The sequence below is a fragment of the Elephas maximus genome, chromosome 6, assembly GCF_024166365.1.
Source record: "Elephas maximus indicus isolate mEleMax1 chromosome 6, mEleMax1 primary haplotype, whole genome shotgun sequence".
Lineage (NCBI taxonomy): Eukaryota > Metazoa > Chordata > Mammalia > Proboscidea > Elephantidae > Elephas > Elephas maximus.
The window spans coordinates 66,206,140-66,222,000 of NC_064824.1; the positions used below are offsets into that span (position 1 = coordinate 66,206,140).

At 38.6% G+C, this 15,861-nt stretch overlaps 1 protein-coding gene across 3 annotated transcripts in view; it reads right to left on the reverse strand.

Moving 5' to 3' along the window:
- Nucleotides 1-15,861, reverse strand: part of STK39 (serine/threonine kinase 39) — a 346,663-nt gene that overhangs the window by 114,686 nt on the left and 216,116 nt on the right. For 2 of the 3 annotated variants that reach the window (XM_049887366.1, XM_049887368.1), the window contains exons 11-13: nt 13,387-13,509; nt 13,257-13,286; nt 265-327 (exon numbers count right to left, since the gene is read on the reverse strand). In XM_049887366.1, coding sequence (XP_049743323.1) covers nt 265-327; nt 13,257-13,286; nt 13,387-13,509 — 216 coding nt within the window. The remainder of the gene's footprint in view (nt 1-264; nt 328-13,256; nt 13,287-13,386; nt 13,510-15,861) is intronic. The other variant, XM_049887367.1, reaches the window with a different exon arrangement.

A 15,861-nucleotide genomic window follows, 5' to 3' on the forward strand; every position in this document is an offset into this window, starting at 1 on the left:
CTTATTTTACACAGTACCATCCATTTCAGAAGCTGTCTAGTAATCAATTCCTGATTTTGAACCTATCATTTAAAGGCTGGATATCCTGAAAAAAATCACCGTCAATAGTAACTGCTCTCGTTTACACCACGCCATTTAAAAAAGAGAGCTTACAAGCCCCTGATTTTGAAGCACTACCTTGAAACTATCTTTCTAAAATGCTGGTTTTTCTCAATCTCTGCCTACAGAGTATCTCAAATATGAATGACTGACACAGAAACATACCTGAGAGTCCTGCACAGAAAGGGACTGTATTTGCTCGGGTATACTGCTGGCATTCACTGCGATCTGTGAAGAGAGCCACCGTTACAGTACTTATGGAAACCAAAAGGGAACATTAAGGTCAATGTAGTTAACGTTAAGTCACAATTATCAGAGACGATTAATTTTCAAAAGTCTGAAAGCAGTATTTCACAAAGTCATTCTGACTACCTGCATTGGAATCACTGAGGACATGTGTTAAAATGAAGACTCCTAGGCCCGACCCCAACTGTGACTCAGAATTTTGTGGAGCTGGGGAGGATCTGTATCTTTAACAAGTTCACCAAGTGATCCTTCAGATGCTTTTAGAGAACCACTGAACAACAATGAATGCACTATTTGATATTTTAAACTTGATAACAGACAGATACCTTAGGACAATTTTTTTTCTCATTGCATAATTTGATTTAAAGTTAAGGGCCCCCAAAAGATATGAACAGACTCTTCACTAAAGAAGACATTCAGGTAGCTAACAGATACATGAGGAAATGCTCACAATCATTAGCCATTCCAAAACCCCACTGCCGTCGAGTCGATTCTGACTCATAGTGACCCTATAGGACATAGTGGAACTGCCCCATAGAGTTTCCAAGGAGCACCGGGCAGATTCAAACCGCCAACCTTTTGGTTAGCAGCCATAGCACTTAACCACTAGACCACCAGGGTTCCCTCATTAGCCATTAGAGAAATACAAATCAAAACTACAATGAGATTTCATCTTACTCTAACAAGGCTGGCATTAATTCAAAAAAACACAAAATAATAAATGTTGGAGAGGCTGTGTGGAGAGACTGGAACACTTATATACTGCTGGTGGGAACATAAAATGGTACAATCACTTTGGAAATCTATTTGGCGCTTCCTTAAAAAGCTAGAAATAGAACCACCATATGATCTAGCAATCCCACTCCTTGGAATAAATCCTAGAGAAATAAGAGCCTTTACATGAACAGATATATGCACACACATGTTCACTGCAGCACTGTTAACAATAGCAAAAAGATGGAAGCAACCAAGGTGCCCATCAGTGGATGAATGGATAAATAAATTATGGTATATTCACACAATGGAATACTACGCATCGATAAAGAACAGTGATGAACCTGTGAAACATTTCATAACGTGGAAGAACCTGGAAGGCATTATGCTGAGTGAAATTAGTCAGTTGCAAAAGGACAAATATTGTATAAGACCACTATCACAAGAACTCGACAAATAGTTTAAACAAAGAAGAAAATATTCTTTGATGGTTACGAGAGGGGGGAGAGAGGGAAGGTGGGAGAGGGGTATTCACCAATTAGATAGTAGATAAGAACTACTTTAGGTGACGAGAAAGACAACACACACAATAGAGGTGAGGTCAGCACAACTGGACTAAACCAAAAGCAAAGAAGTTTCCTGAATAAACTGAATGCTTCAAAGGCCAATGTAGCAGGGGTTGGGGTTTGGGGACCATGGTTTCAGGGGACAGCTAAGTCAATTGGCATAATAAAATGTATTAAGAAAACATTCTGCATCCCACTTTGAAGTGTGGCATCTGGGGTCTTAAACACTATCAAGCAGCCATCTAAGATGCATCAATCGGTCTCAACCCACCTGGATCAAAGGAGAATGAAGAACACTAAGAACACAAGGTAATTACGAGCCCAAGAGACAGAAAGGGCCACATGAACCAGAGACTACATCATCCTGAGACCAGAAGAACTAGATGGTGCCCAGCTACAACCGATGACTGCCCTGACAGGGAGCACAACAGAGAACCCTTGAGGGAGCAGGAGAGCAGTGGGATGCAGACCCCAAATTCTTGTAAAAAGACCAGACTTAATGGTCTGAGACTAGAAGGACCCTGATGGTCATGGACCCCAGACCCTCTGTTGGCCCAGGACAGGAACCATTCCCAAAGCCAACTGTTTAGACAGGGATTGGACTGGACTATGGGCTGGAGAGGGATGCTGGTGAGGAGTGAGCTTCTTAGATCAGGTGGACGCTTGAGACTATGCTGGCATCTCCTGTTTGGAAGGGAGATGAGACGGTAGAGGGGTTAGAAGCTGGTGAAATAGACACAAAAAGAGAGAGCAGAGGGAAGGAGCAGACTGTCTCCTTAGGGGGAGAGCAATTGGGAGTATGTAGGAAGGTGTATATAAGGTTTTGTGTGAGAGACTGACTTGGTTTGTAAACTTTCACTTAAAGCACAATAAAAATTTAAAAAAATAAATAAAGTTAAGGGCCCCCAAATGAAAGGATTTTAGCATTAGTATAAAACCTGTTTCTTTAATAATTACTTTGAACAAATATTCACTGAGTTTAAAAATTACATAATGAAGAGTTGGATTTTTAAAAAACATTTTCGTGCATGGTATCCAGGCTTTCTAGAGCCATGGAGGCTGGATGAACCCCTGAAACTACTGCCCTGAGATAATCTTTAAACCTTAAATCAAAAATATTCTCTGAAGTCTACTTAAACCCAAACAACAGTTTAGCTTAACTAGTAAGAATGCCTTGAGCACTGTGTTCTTTTAAGATCTATCTGTATAGAATCAAATTGACAAAAGTAATTCGAAAGATTAGACAGGAAACTTACAGGGCAGTGAGAAACAACTTGGAAAAGAGTGGTGAGAATGGTTCCACAACTTGAAGAATATAATCAATGTCACTAAATTGTACATGTAGAGATTGTTGAACTTATGTGTGTTCTGCTGTGTATTTTCTCAACAACAACAAAAATAAATTATTTAAAAAAAAATTTCCCAGCAGAAATACTGGTGTGACAGGTTATATTTTTCTCTCAATGATGAGAACCAGACCCTAATGTGACACCTGAAATATTGTCACCTCAAGCATTTACTTTTATGAACTCTATCCTGCAGCAAAACTTGAAAGACACAGTCCTCAAAGAGAAATAGCAATGAAAATGAATGAAAAGAAGATCCTATTCCTGAGCTTACCATCCATTTTGAAATAATCAGAAATCATCTGATATTCTTTGTGGCAATAGTTTTCTGAAGTTCAAGAGCATAAAATGCTTGCTCTCTGCTTTCTCAAAAATAATTACATTACTACTAAAGCAACAGAGAGAAGTGTACTGATGTCTGCAACTTAGTTTCAAATGCATCAAAAAAAATTAAGATGGAGTGATGGATGACTAGGTGGACAGGTATGTGATGAAGCCAGCATAGTAATGGCAGAATCTAGGTGATAGGTATATGAGTGCTCAACATAAAAGTCTTTCAACATTGTAATATGTTTGAACGTTTTCATAATTATATGTTGGGAAAAATGACTACGTTTGACTAGCAAATAACCTGTATCCATTATCCAGCCTGAGGACCTGGGGCTACACCCAATGATCTCTTGTAAAGAATCTTTCAGGCTGATTCCACTATCTTAATTTAGGTCTGAGATACAACCAAAAGCCACATCAGCATTTATAAAACATTCTACCTTTGGTCAAAGAACCACTATAATCTGAAACACCTTGGAGGAATTTACTAGGAGGTGACAACTTCTCTTCTCCACTGGGGAGGTCCTTAGATCCTGCCTCACTCCTTTACTTGTGCGCTGACTCAGGATGGAGAGTTAGTTAACCGGCCTGGTGGCTGGAACCCTGGGCATGCCCTGCAACCTCACTGTGTAGGTACAGCCTGGATATAATCAAGGGACCTGCCCCTAGCTCTCACAGGTGTATAATAAGCAAGATGAGTGATTCCTTGCAAAATGTGCAGGAGTGATTTAGAAGGAGGCTTCCTGTACAAAACATCTTTCTTGAAAACCAGCTCAGTACCCACAATTGCACCATTATGGATCCATTCTATCAGATTAGGGCATGACCTTTTGGGTACACTCTTAAATGCAGAAACTTATTAGAAAGCTAACATATTAAGTAGCTGTCATTCATTAGCAATATAATATAAATATGTTTATCAAATTTCTTTTTTCTTTTTGAACAGGTTGCTACATGAAGGGCACTTGAAAGAATGGATGTTTTGATAAGAGGAAGAGAAAAAAGTAATAAATTAATTTTAGACATCACTCTGGAAATAGGCCTTGATGACGCACTGGGTCTGGGTACAAGAGAGTAAAAAGTGTCAGAATAGAGAAAAGAAAGATGCAACATCTGCTCTCTCATTTTCCATACAGCTCTGCCTAATCTTCTAATTATCTATTTTTAAAAATACAGTAGCTAAATGCAATGAGGGACTCTGGACTGGATCCTGGAACAGAAAGAGAACATTACTGGAAAAGCTAGTGAAATCGAGTATATTCTGGAGTTTGGTTGAGAGTAATGCACCAGTGTCGGTTTCTTAATTGTGACAAATGTACCGGCATTATGTAAGAAGTTAACAATGGGGAAAACTGGGTAAGGGGTGTATGGGAATTCTGTATTTGCAATTTTTCTGTAAATCTAAAATTGTTCCAAAATAAAAAGTTTATTTTAGAATATAAAGTAAATTTGTGATCACAAATCTAACTTTCACAACTAATCAGAAGGTCAGTCATCTGCCATAACACATTTTAGAAGCCGGCATCATAAAAATATCAAGCTAAAGCTGACTGTGATGACTAAGGCTAAACAAAATCAATTTAGCTGGAGAAATCAAATCTTTCTCCCCATCTACATATGGATCTAAAACAAACATGCATGAGGGCTGGTAGGCATTTGGAAAACAAGCTTTCATCTGAAATAATTTTTAAAATGGCTAAAAAAAAAACCAAAGCTGTGGCCGTTGAGTTGATTCCGACTCATAGTGACCCTATAGGACAGAGTAGAACTGCCCCATAGGGCTTCCCAGGAGCAGCTGGGGGATTCGAACTGCCGACCTTTTGGTTAGCAGCCAAGCTCTTAACCACTGTGTCACCAGGGCTCCAGAAAAGCTAAAGGCCGTTTGAAAATTATCAGGTAATTGCAATGAATAACATTAGCAATAAATTTAGTTTTCACATTGTATCCAATCTCCATTAAAATTAACCTAGCCTAAATCCACACCAAGTATCTTTTCTCCTGAGAACAAAATCTCCGAGCTGCAAAACAGAAAAACTTTCTTAAACTCTCCTGGACTCTTTATAACAAAAGTCTTCAATATATCTGTTGTGCACCCAACAGGACTTCAGCCAAGAAACCTTCCACCGACTTCATTGCACTTGTTTAAATACAGACATCTTTTCCAAGGGATTTCTGAATCATTTTTCTGGGTTTTCTTGTTTTTGTTTGTTTTGTTTACTCTGGAGACTTCCGATAGGTAGTGATTTAGGACAAACCTTCAGGAATTATGAGCAGTCTTCCTGGATTCCACCTGGACTTCTGAATTCGCAGCTATCTGCGTGGTTTTCCTAGGGAGTAGTTCTCAATCCTGGTCACACATCAGAATCAGGTGAGATGCCTTCTAGAAGTCAGAGTTGGGACATCACCCCAAACAACCAATTCAGAATCCTCTCAGGGTTGGGTCTACATTATCTGCATTTTTAAAGCTTTCAGTTTTTCTGATGTGTAGCCAGAGTTGAGAACCATTAGTCATCATGCCACCTAACAGAGGTGCTGCTATGAAAAAAATGTTGCTTTAATAGAAGTCCTAGCAAATGTCCTCCTCAGTTAAATGAAACCAAAAACCCTGTGAATTTAAAGACAAAGCCAATTGCACTTTTTATGGAAAATTAAGGTATAATACAAAATTGATAAGAAGTCATAAAACATATGTACTTATTACTTCAGAGTCTAGCAAGAAGGGATTCTAAAATTACTTGTGAAAAGAAGATCAATAATGGAATAATAGTTGTATGCTTTATAAAACACAGTCATATAAGGTAGGAAGCCCATTCCTTGGAAATACCACCCCTCCCAACAGAGATGGAAAGCTTTACTTTTATCTAACTCCCTCAGTCCCCAACATATTTTCATGTATAAATCAAGCACAGATTAAATATTTGTAAGATTAATTTCATTTTTAACATTATTATTCTTCTTCTGTAGTGTCCACTGATACTATGGATTAAGTTGTGTCTCCTCAAAATACGTGTTGGAACTCTAACCTCCATATTGTGATACAGATATAAATTTCAAGATAAAGTGGTATAATTCTGTAATCTCACAGCATCCATTGGAAATTTTCTTGGATTTAGGATGATTTACAAATACAGTCCAGGATCAGGGCACGTCTATCCAATGTGACAAACATCCCAAAGTGGCCTTTTGAATTCCCTCCAACTAAGGCTGTAACACCCGGACATTCCACTTTATACTTCCAGAAGGCAAAACTGTCCTTGAAAATTAAGCATTCCTAAAATATCCTTCCTTTATTACAGCATCTTACTCTGTCTAAACATGGTACAACGACAAAGGCTACTTTTTTCTGAACTTCGCCTCAATTATAAAACACCCTTTGATCTTTACTCTCCACTTCTGACCTCCCCATAAGCACTATGTGGCTGTTCATGCGCTTGTTTAATGTTTGAGTTTCAGACACGGGTGTTCGTGTTGTCAACAACATGTACAGAACGTCTACTGGATGAAAAGGGAAAGCAAACGAGAATAAAATTCTATCCCTGTCTTCAAGTGGCTTATAGACAAGTAAATAACTAACCTGCAATTTAAATGCCAAACATTATTGAAAAACATATTAAAATATAAACTTGCTGCAATTAAAACATGCCATTTTGCAGACAGGCATTTTCTTCCTCAAAGATGTTTAAAGGTATAACACACATTGCTTGATACTGAAGGCACTGGTGCAGGCTTTTGCTACTAATACCATCTATAAAAATTCAAAACCAGCATGTCCTTCAACAAAGCAATCTCTATACTAAGTACTTATGCTTTCTTACATACGTGGTTCCAACACGCATACAAAAAATGTTGATGGAATGCTGTTTTGTAATAGCAACCTAAATGCTCAACAAGAGGGAAACGGTTAAATAAACCATTTCCAAGTATCCAATGTAATGCTATGCAGCAGTTAAAAACAAGAGGCAGATCTATAGCAACTAAGGTGGAAAAAGATTTCAAAAACGTAAGACAAGGTGCAAAAATTTTTTACAGTTCTTATAACCCCATTTATGTTTTTTAAATGATATGCTAGATTTCTTTATGTATATATTTGTATGTAAATGAGCAGGAAAATTTCTGAAGAAAATATTACAAATGACCACCTCTAGGGAAAGAGGTAATGAGCTCTGGTAACACAGTGGTTAAGCGCTCAGCTGCTAACTAACAGGTCAGCAGTTCAAACCCACCAGCTGCTCCAAGGGAGAAAGACGTGGCAGTCTGCTTCTATAAAGACTTACAACCTTGGAAACTCTATAGGGCAGTTCTATCCTGTGTTATAGGGTCACTATGAGTCGGAATCGATTTGATGGCAATGGGTTTTTGGTTTTGGGGTGGGGGGTAAAGAAGTAACAGTCATAAGGGTAGCAGGGTAAAAGTGGTCTTTCACTTTTTATCCTATTTAATTTTCCTGTACTTTTTCAAAGTCTTTATTCTATTCTCTTTCTCAATAAGACCTACCGTGACCAACACATTTAAAGTTGCAACCCCTTACCACATTCCATAAGTGCTACAGCTGCTAACCAAGAGGTCGGCAGTTCAAACCCGCCAGGCACTCCTTGGAAACTCTATGGGGCAGTTCTATTCCGTTGTCTTGTAGGGTCGCTATGAGTCAGAATCGACTTGACAGCAGTGGGTTTGGTTTTTGGTTTGGTACCACATCCCTGCTCCTTACCCCATTCTATTTTTCTGTTCCATTGCTCCTATCCAAATGAAACAAATCACACAGCAATTTCACACATGATAAGATATCAATTATTGTCAACGGGATGGGCGAATGCATGAAGTATCATAAAACGCTTAATAAATCCTCATTAAGGCTAATATATATTGCTTATCTTCCCCTCTTAGAATGTAAGTTCCGCAAGAACAGAGGATTCTCTTTGTTTTGCTCACTGATGTATCAGGATTAACTTGATGGCACACAATAACAACAATATAAACAGAAAGACCCAGAGCATTTAAACTAAAAACCAAACCAAACCCATTGCCATCGAGTTGATTCTAATTGTGACCCTATAGAACAGAGTAGAACTGCCCCATAGGGTTTCCAAAGAGTGGCTGGTGGATTCCAACTGCTGACCTTTTGGTGAGCAGTCGAGTTCTTAACCACTGAACCACCAGGGCTCCACCAAAAGGAAAGGGTATCATAAAACTGGGGAAGCTGTGCAATAACAGGTGAGGCTGGTTACTCAAATTTGGTGGGAATGTCTACATTCAAACACATGTATCAATTTACAGAGATAAGAAACCTATCTATATGCATCCTTAATTATAAATCATTATGGGAACACATAGATGCAACTGGGAAATCAAAAGAGTCTAGATTCAGTGAAGTGTCTAAGACTTTCAGATCCCACTCAAGAAGGCTGATAGTGATATTCAATGATCAACAAACAGTATGCTATACATTACTCTCTTTCCTGTATATCCAGAAAATTCTCCTGCCAAAAAAAGACGCTGCTGTTATCTAAGTAACAGATCAGTCATCAGAGCAATTTCACACATGGTAAGATATCCATTATTGTCAACTGGATGGACAAATGGATGAAGTATCATAAAACGCTTAACAAATCCTCATGAGGGAAGACCTATACTCATAACTCTATTATTGCTAAGGCAGGATTCAGTGAGTATCATCCAATGAAGATTTCCTATAGTGAGCCAATAAAGAAAGCTTTTTGAGTCAATGATGCTACATGAACCATGTTATTGTGCTCTATTTCTATGCAGAACTGACATTTTTAGCTAAAGAGGCTTCTAGAAATACATTTTTTAAAAACCTTTGACTCTGTACTTCACTCTAGGTAAAATGGAAAGTAGGCAAGGAGAGGGCAGAGTTCACAATCCTTGGTTCAGATCATTCTAAAAACCCAGCAAGATATCTGCAGAGCCAACATGTCCCACTGTGGGGCTCATCACCGTCGCTTCTAACGGAGATGAACAACGCCCTTGATCAAAGCTTATATTTTATGTATGAAGTAGAAAGATTAATTCATATGGTAAACATAAGAGGAAAGAGGATCTGAAGGAGAGTTACAAGTGGGAGGCAGGCAGACTGAAAAATCCCTAGGAAAGACCTATCAATGTGCCATTACAAAAGAAATGAAGAGAGAAAGGAGAGAGGAAAGAATAATGGGAAGGACCAACTTTGTAGCTCTGATCCCCTCCTCTTAGAAAGGTCCAGGCTGGCTATCGGCACTTAAAGCCAAATGATAAGATTTACTCCATTTAATCAAAGAGAAATGTCTGCTAATTAAAGGAAGTTGGGATGGCTATCATTTGTAACCTAAAGTTTTGTTTTCCTAATGAGCATTTATCAAGGCACACAATTATGAGGCCTGTGAAATATCTGGAGCTATTTAAATATGCTTAATTTCCCTCTAGAAAAATTAGCAAATTCTTTGAAACACGGTCATTATTAGTCATTAAGTATTAGGATAATTAATTAAATGGAGGAAATAAAGTTAATCAAAAGATGACCAGTTCTCAAAGAACGGGAACCAGACAAGGATGCCCTTTATCACCGCTCTTATTCAACATTGTACTTGAAGTCCTAGCCAGGGCAATTAGGCTAGACAAAGAAATAAAGGGTATCCAGATTGGTAAGGAGGAAGTAAAGCTATCACTATTTGCAGATGACATGATTGTATACATGGAAAACCCTAAGAAATCCTCCAGAAAACTACTGAAACTAATAGAAGAGTTTGGAAGAGTCTCAGGATATAAAATAAACATACAAAAATCACTTGGATTCCTCTACATCAACAAAAAGAACACCGAAGAGGAAATAACCAAATCAATACCATTCACAGTAGCCCCCAAGAAGATAAAATACTTAGGAATAAATCTTACCAAGGATGTAAAAGACCTATACAAAGAAAACTATAAAACTCTGCTACAAGAAATTCAAAAGGACACACTTAAATGGAAAAACATACCCTGCTCATGGATAGGAAGACTTAACATAGTAAAAATGTCTATTCTACCAAAAGCCATTTATACATACAACGCACTTCCAATCCAAATACCAATGTCATACTTTAAGGGAATAGAGAAACAAATCACTAATTTCATATGGAAAGGAAAGAACCCCCGGATAAGCAAAACATTACTGAAAAAGAAGAAGAAAGTGGGAGGCCTCACCCTACCTGATTTCAGAACCTATTATATAGCTACAGTAGTCAAAACAGCCTGGTACTGGTACAACAACAGGCACATAGACCAATGGAACAGAATTGAGAACCCAGATATAAATCCATCCATTTATGAGCAGCCGATATTTGACAAAGGACCAGTGTCAGTCAATTGGGGAAATAATAGTCTTTTTAACAAATGGTGCTGGCATACCTGGATATCCATTTGCAAAAGAATGAAACAGGACCCATACCTCACACCATGCACAAAAACTAACTCCAAGTGGATCAAAGACCTAAACATAAAGACTAAAACAATAAAAATCATGGAAGAAAAAATAGGATCTACCCTAGGAGCCCTAATACAGGGCATAAACAGAATACAAAACATTACCAAAAATGATGAAGAGAAACCAGATAACTGGGAGCTCCTAAAAATCAAACACCTATGCTCATCTAAAGACTTCACCAAAAGAGTAAAAAGACCACCTACAGACTGGGAAAGAATATTCAGCTACGACATCTCAGACCAGCGCCTGATCTCTAAAATCTACATGATTCTGTCAAAACTCAACCACAAAAAGACAAACAACCCAATCAAGAAGTGGGCAAAGGATATGAACACACATTTCACTAAGGAAGATATTCAGGCAGCCAACAGATACATGAGAAAATGCTCTCGATCATTAGTCATTAGAGAAATGCAAATTAAAACTACGATGAGATTCCATCTGACACCAACTAGACTGGCATTAATTCAAAAATCACAAAATAATAAATGTTGGAGAGGCTGCGGAGAGACTGGAACTCTCATACACTGCTGGTGGGATTGTAAAATGGTACAACCACTTTGGAAATCCATCTGGCGTTATCTTAAACAGTTAGAAATAGAACTACCATACAACCCAGAAATCCCACTCCTCGGAATATACCCTAAAAATACAAGACCCTTCACACAAACAGATATATGCACACCCATGTTTATTGCAGCTCTGTTTACAATAGCAAAAAGCTGGAAGCAACCAAGATGTCCATCAACGGACGAATGGGTAAATAAATTGTGGTATATTCACACAATGGAATACTACGCATTGATAAAGAACAGTGACGAATCTCTGAAACATTTCATAACATGGAGGAATCTGGAAGGCATTATGCTGAGCGAAATGAGTCAGTTGCAAAAGGACAAATATTGTATAAGACCACTATTATAAGATCTTGAGAAATAGAAAAAACGGAAAAGAACACATACTTTTGTGGTTACAAAGGGGGGAGGGAGGGAGGGAGGGAGGGAGAGGGCTTTTTATTGATCAATCTGTAGATGGGAACTGCTTTGGGTGAAGGGAAAGACAACACTCAAAACAAGGAAGGTCAGCCTGATTGGACAGGATTAAAAGTAAAGAGGTTTCCGAGATAAAATGAAAGCTTCAAAGGATAGCGAAGCAGGGGCTGGGGTCTGGGGAACTTGGTTTGAGAGGACTTCTAAATCAATGGGCAAAACAATTCTATTATGAAAACACTCTGCATCCCACTTTGAATTGTGGCACCTGGGGTCCTAAATGCCAACAAGCAGCCATCTAAAATACATTAATTGGTCTCAACCCACCGGGAGCAAAGGCAAAGGAAGAACACCAAGGTCACACGACAACTAAGAACCCAAGAGACAGAAAGGGCCACTTGAACCAGAGACCTACAATATCCTGAGACCAGAAGAACTAGTTGGTGCCCGGCCACAATCGATGTCTGCCCTGTCAGGGAACACAACAGACAACTCCTGAGGGAGCAGGAGACCAACGGGATGCAGACCCCAAATTCTCATTAAAAGACCACACCTAATGGTATGATTGCGACTAGAGGAATCCCAGAGACAATGCTCCCCAGAACTTCTGATGGCACAGGACAGGAACCATCCCCGAAGACAAATCATCAGGCATGAAAAGGACTGGTCAGTGGGGGGGAGAGAGATACTGATGAAGAGTGAGCTAATTAAATCAGGTGGACACGGGAGAGTGTGTTGGCAACTCTTGACTGGAGGGGGGATGGGAAGATAGAGAGAGAGGGAAGAAGGTAAAATTGGCACAAAACAAGAGACTGTAAGGGCTGACTCAATAGGGGGAGAGCAAGTGGGAGAAGGGAGTAAGATGTATGTAAACCTACATGTGACAGACTGATTGGAATGGTAAATGTTCACTTGAAGCTTAATAAAAATTAAAAAAAAATAAATAAATAAAAATAAAAAAAAAGATGACCAGTTCTCAAAGAGGAGCTGATAAAAGAGCATTGTTGTCACTAAGTTACCCAGGAGATTTAAAAATGAACATCAGCAGATTCAACCTAGAGTGTCTAACCATTTTAATGTCTGCTTTATTGCACACTAAAAATTTGGAAGAAATTCTGCCCGTATGCCTACTGTGTTTTCTAAGTGACAGTAATACTAAGAGTTCAAATTAAATGAGTACCTAGTCTGTGCCAAGGACTCCACTGAGTGCTTTATGTATGTGATTTCATCAATACTCGGGGCAACTTTATGAGATAAATGCTGTACTGTCATCATTCCCAAATGATGGATGAAACTGAGCCCCAAAAGGAAATGTAATTTGCCTCAATTTATACAGCCCCAGAGCAGCTCAGCCAGAATCAGAACCCGTGAAGTCTATATGACCTTTTTATTTTCTGCTCCATGAGAACAAAATTTTGAAGTCTCTTCCTCAAATGCATCAGACCCTGATACCACAAGGGGAAAATGAAGTGGTGAAAGAAAAAAAAAAAAAAAAAAAACCACTCACCTCTGGATTTTCTTCTTTTACTCTTCGTGACTGTAAAACAATTACAAGCCGTAAATACACACATACACACACCCCAAAATAAGTACGTAAATAAAAGTACACAGGTTAGCGCATCATCAATGCTCTTCACCTTTTCTTGAGAAAAAGCTGCTTTCCCTTCTTCACTCTTTTCATCCATCTCGTCGTCACTCCACTCCCAGTCACCGTCTTCGGTTTTATGAAGGTGACCGCTTGACCCGGGGACTCTTCTGACCTGAATCAGACAAACCCAGACAATTCTTCACTAGTCGAATGTGAACAGTGTTCCCTGGCACTGCCACTTGGGTTATACAGCATACACACTACCCTGAAAATAACCTAACAGGTTATGAATTCAGGGATAACTAGCAGTTAACATCCAAAAAGACTACACAGACGCCAGACTCCCACATGCACCTTCTTTCCAAAAATATCATGTTCTTGAAATGCATGACTATACACGTATAGAACAAAATATTTTGGAAGAACACCATACACATAGGTCAAGCTTGACTTTCACTTCACTTGACACTTTATTAATCACTACACAGAAAGGCCACATGGTATACTTCAAAATTGCCTAAGGAAATGCATGCAAGCAACAGACTTCGGACTGAGCAAAGGCAGGGAGACAAGGCAGCCTAATGAAGCTACTAGACTAGGGGTACGAGCGATCTAAAACCTGAGTCAAAAAAGCAAATACCCTTCTGTTGCCACCTTGCTCTTTTTCAGAACCTGACATCACGCTTGTTTTCCCGGAATTCTGCTCAACCTACTTGAGCAAAACAAAATAGCATCAGACTATTCTTAACACACCTTCTAGCATTTATGAGACTTATGAGACTGCTAGGAGCACTGGCTGATAATGAGCAGCCAGGTCAGAGTTCAGATTATAACCAGTCTTCCTCGATTATTTCAAATTTTTGAACTAGGGTAGAGATGCAAGCCATAGAGCATGCTTTCCAAACGTCTTTGTGGCTGAAAAAAGCAAAACTTTTAAAAGCACTGGATGACTGAGAACTAGCCTCTGACCAAAGTAATTTGCCTTAAAAAGACATACTGAGACGTAATCAAGCAAAGCAATGCAGCAGATGAACAGGATGTGATCATAACAGCCAGTGATTCAATGATTCAGAGAAACTTTGGGCAGAAAGGGATCTTTGAGACGATCTTATTTTACAGATGAGGAGACGAAGGTCCAAAAAGTGACCCAAGGACACATAGTTATGAGGGCAAAATCAAGGCCAAAAACAAAGCCTTCGGACTCACAATCAAACATGAGTCTCCATTATGCCACTGAATAATTGTGAAGAAGAACTGTCTAATAGTGTCCTGTGGAGATTTGGAAAGACTATGATGTGAAGAGATACTATTTTCTGTGGTAAAAAAATAGTGACAACACAGGTGCTTCATTAATCCCAAGGGAAATACCACAGGATTTAAATTTAAAGTAGGCATGTATACATGTCAGATGAATGTGAGGTCATAAACAACACAGGCCCAGGGCTGGGTTTGGCTTGAGGGTGTGTGTTACCATGTGAAACCTATGAAAGTAAACCTGACCTCTCAGTACAGAGGATTTGAGCTGAAATGCTACTGCGACAAGGAAAGTTAAAAGGCAAGTGAAAAGTTCTTATTCATAATTACAAACAGTTATGTTCATTTTCTTAAAAAAAAAAAAAGGCTCTTTATTCCACTTCGAACAATATTCTTTTTAATTAACTCACCTTTGAAAAATTCATTACTTAGTAAAACATCTCTTTGCTTGGCATATTTTTTCCAATTGTATTTTGAGTCACTGTAAAGACCTATTCTAATGATAGTGACTTCAGTGGTGCTTAGAGATGGTAGCAAAGTAGGGTAGAAAGAAGGCTGAAATGGACTTCAGAATTTTCGGAACAGATTGCTCATTTTAAAGCTAAAAAGAAATGGCTAATGGAAGAGAAAATAAGTTTATGTTAACATACACAATAAAATTAATTACTTCTGAGCACTGCTAATCATGCTGATAGCACCATGGAAGAGAATGTTAATGACTACATATAAAGGAAATAATTTAAAGCCACAATTTTTACAAAACATACCATCAACTAAGAAGTGAGAAAAGTAAAATTACACATCGGAAGCACAGTAAAACTCTAACTTCACTGAAACTGCAGAAACCAAATATAGCTGATGAATCAGGATTCTTCAAGTCTCACCCAGGGGATTACACTAAGGAAATCTTCTTCCTTCGAAAAATAGTTCCACTTCACACCCTAAAATTTAGTTTATGCTCCCTTTTGCCCCCTCTCATTGTATGTTTACAAGATCTATCAGGTCTGTTTCCACAAACAGGATCCAAGTACAGGAAATAAAATGACCATCTTCTTCCATTTCTGCTTTATTTTAGGGCCCTGGTTGTCTCCCTCATAGTTTTATTTGTTGGTATAGAGAAAGATAAAACAAAATGTGTAGGGTCACAGCCCCAGATACTGAAAGAAATGATGGATGGGCCTTTAAGCAATAAATATTGGTTGAACAAGTAAGTGTATAAATGTTGAACAAATTAAGACAAAAAAACACTGAAAAATCTATGTGGGATAAA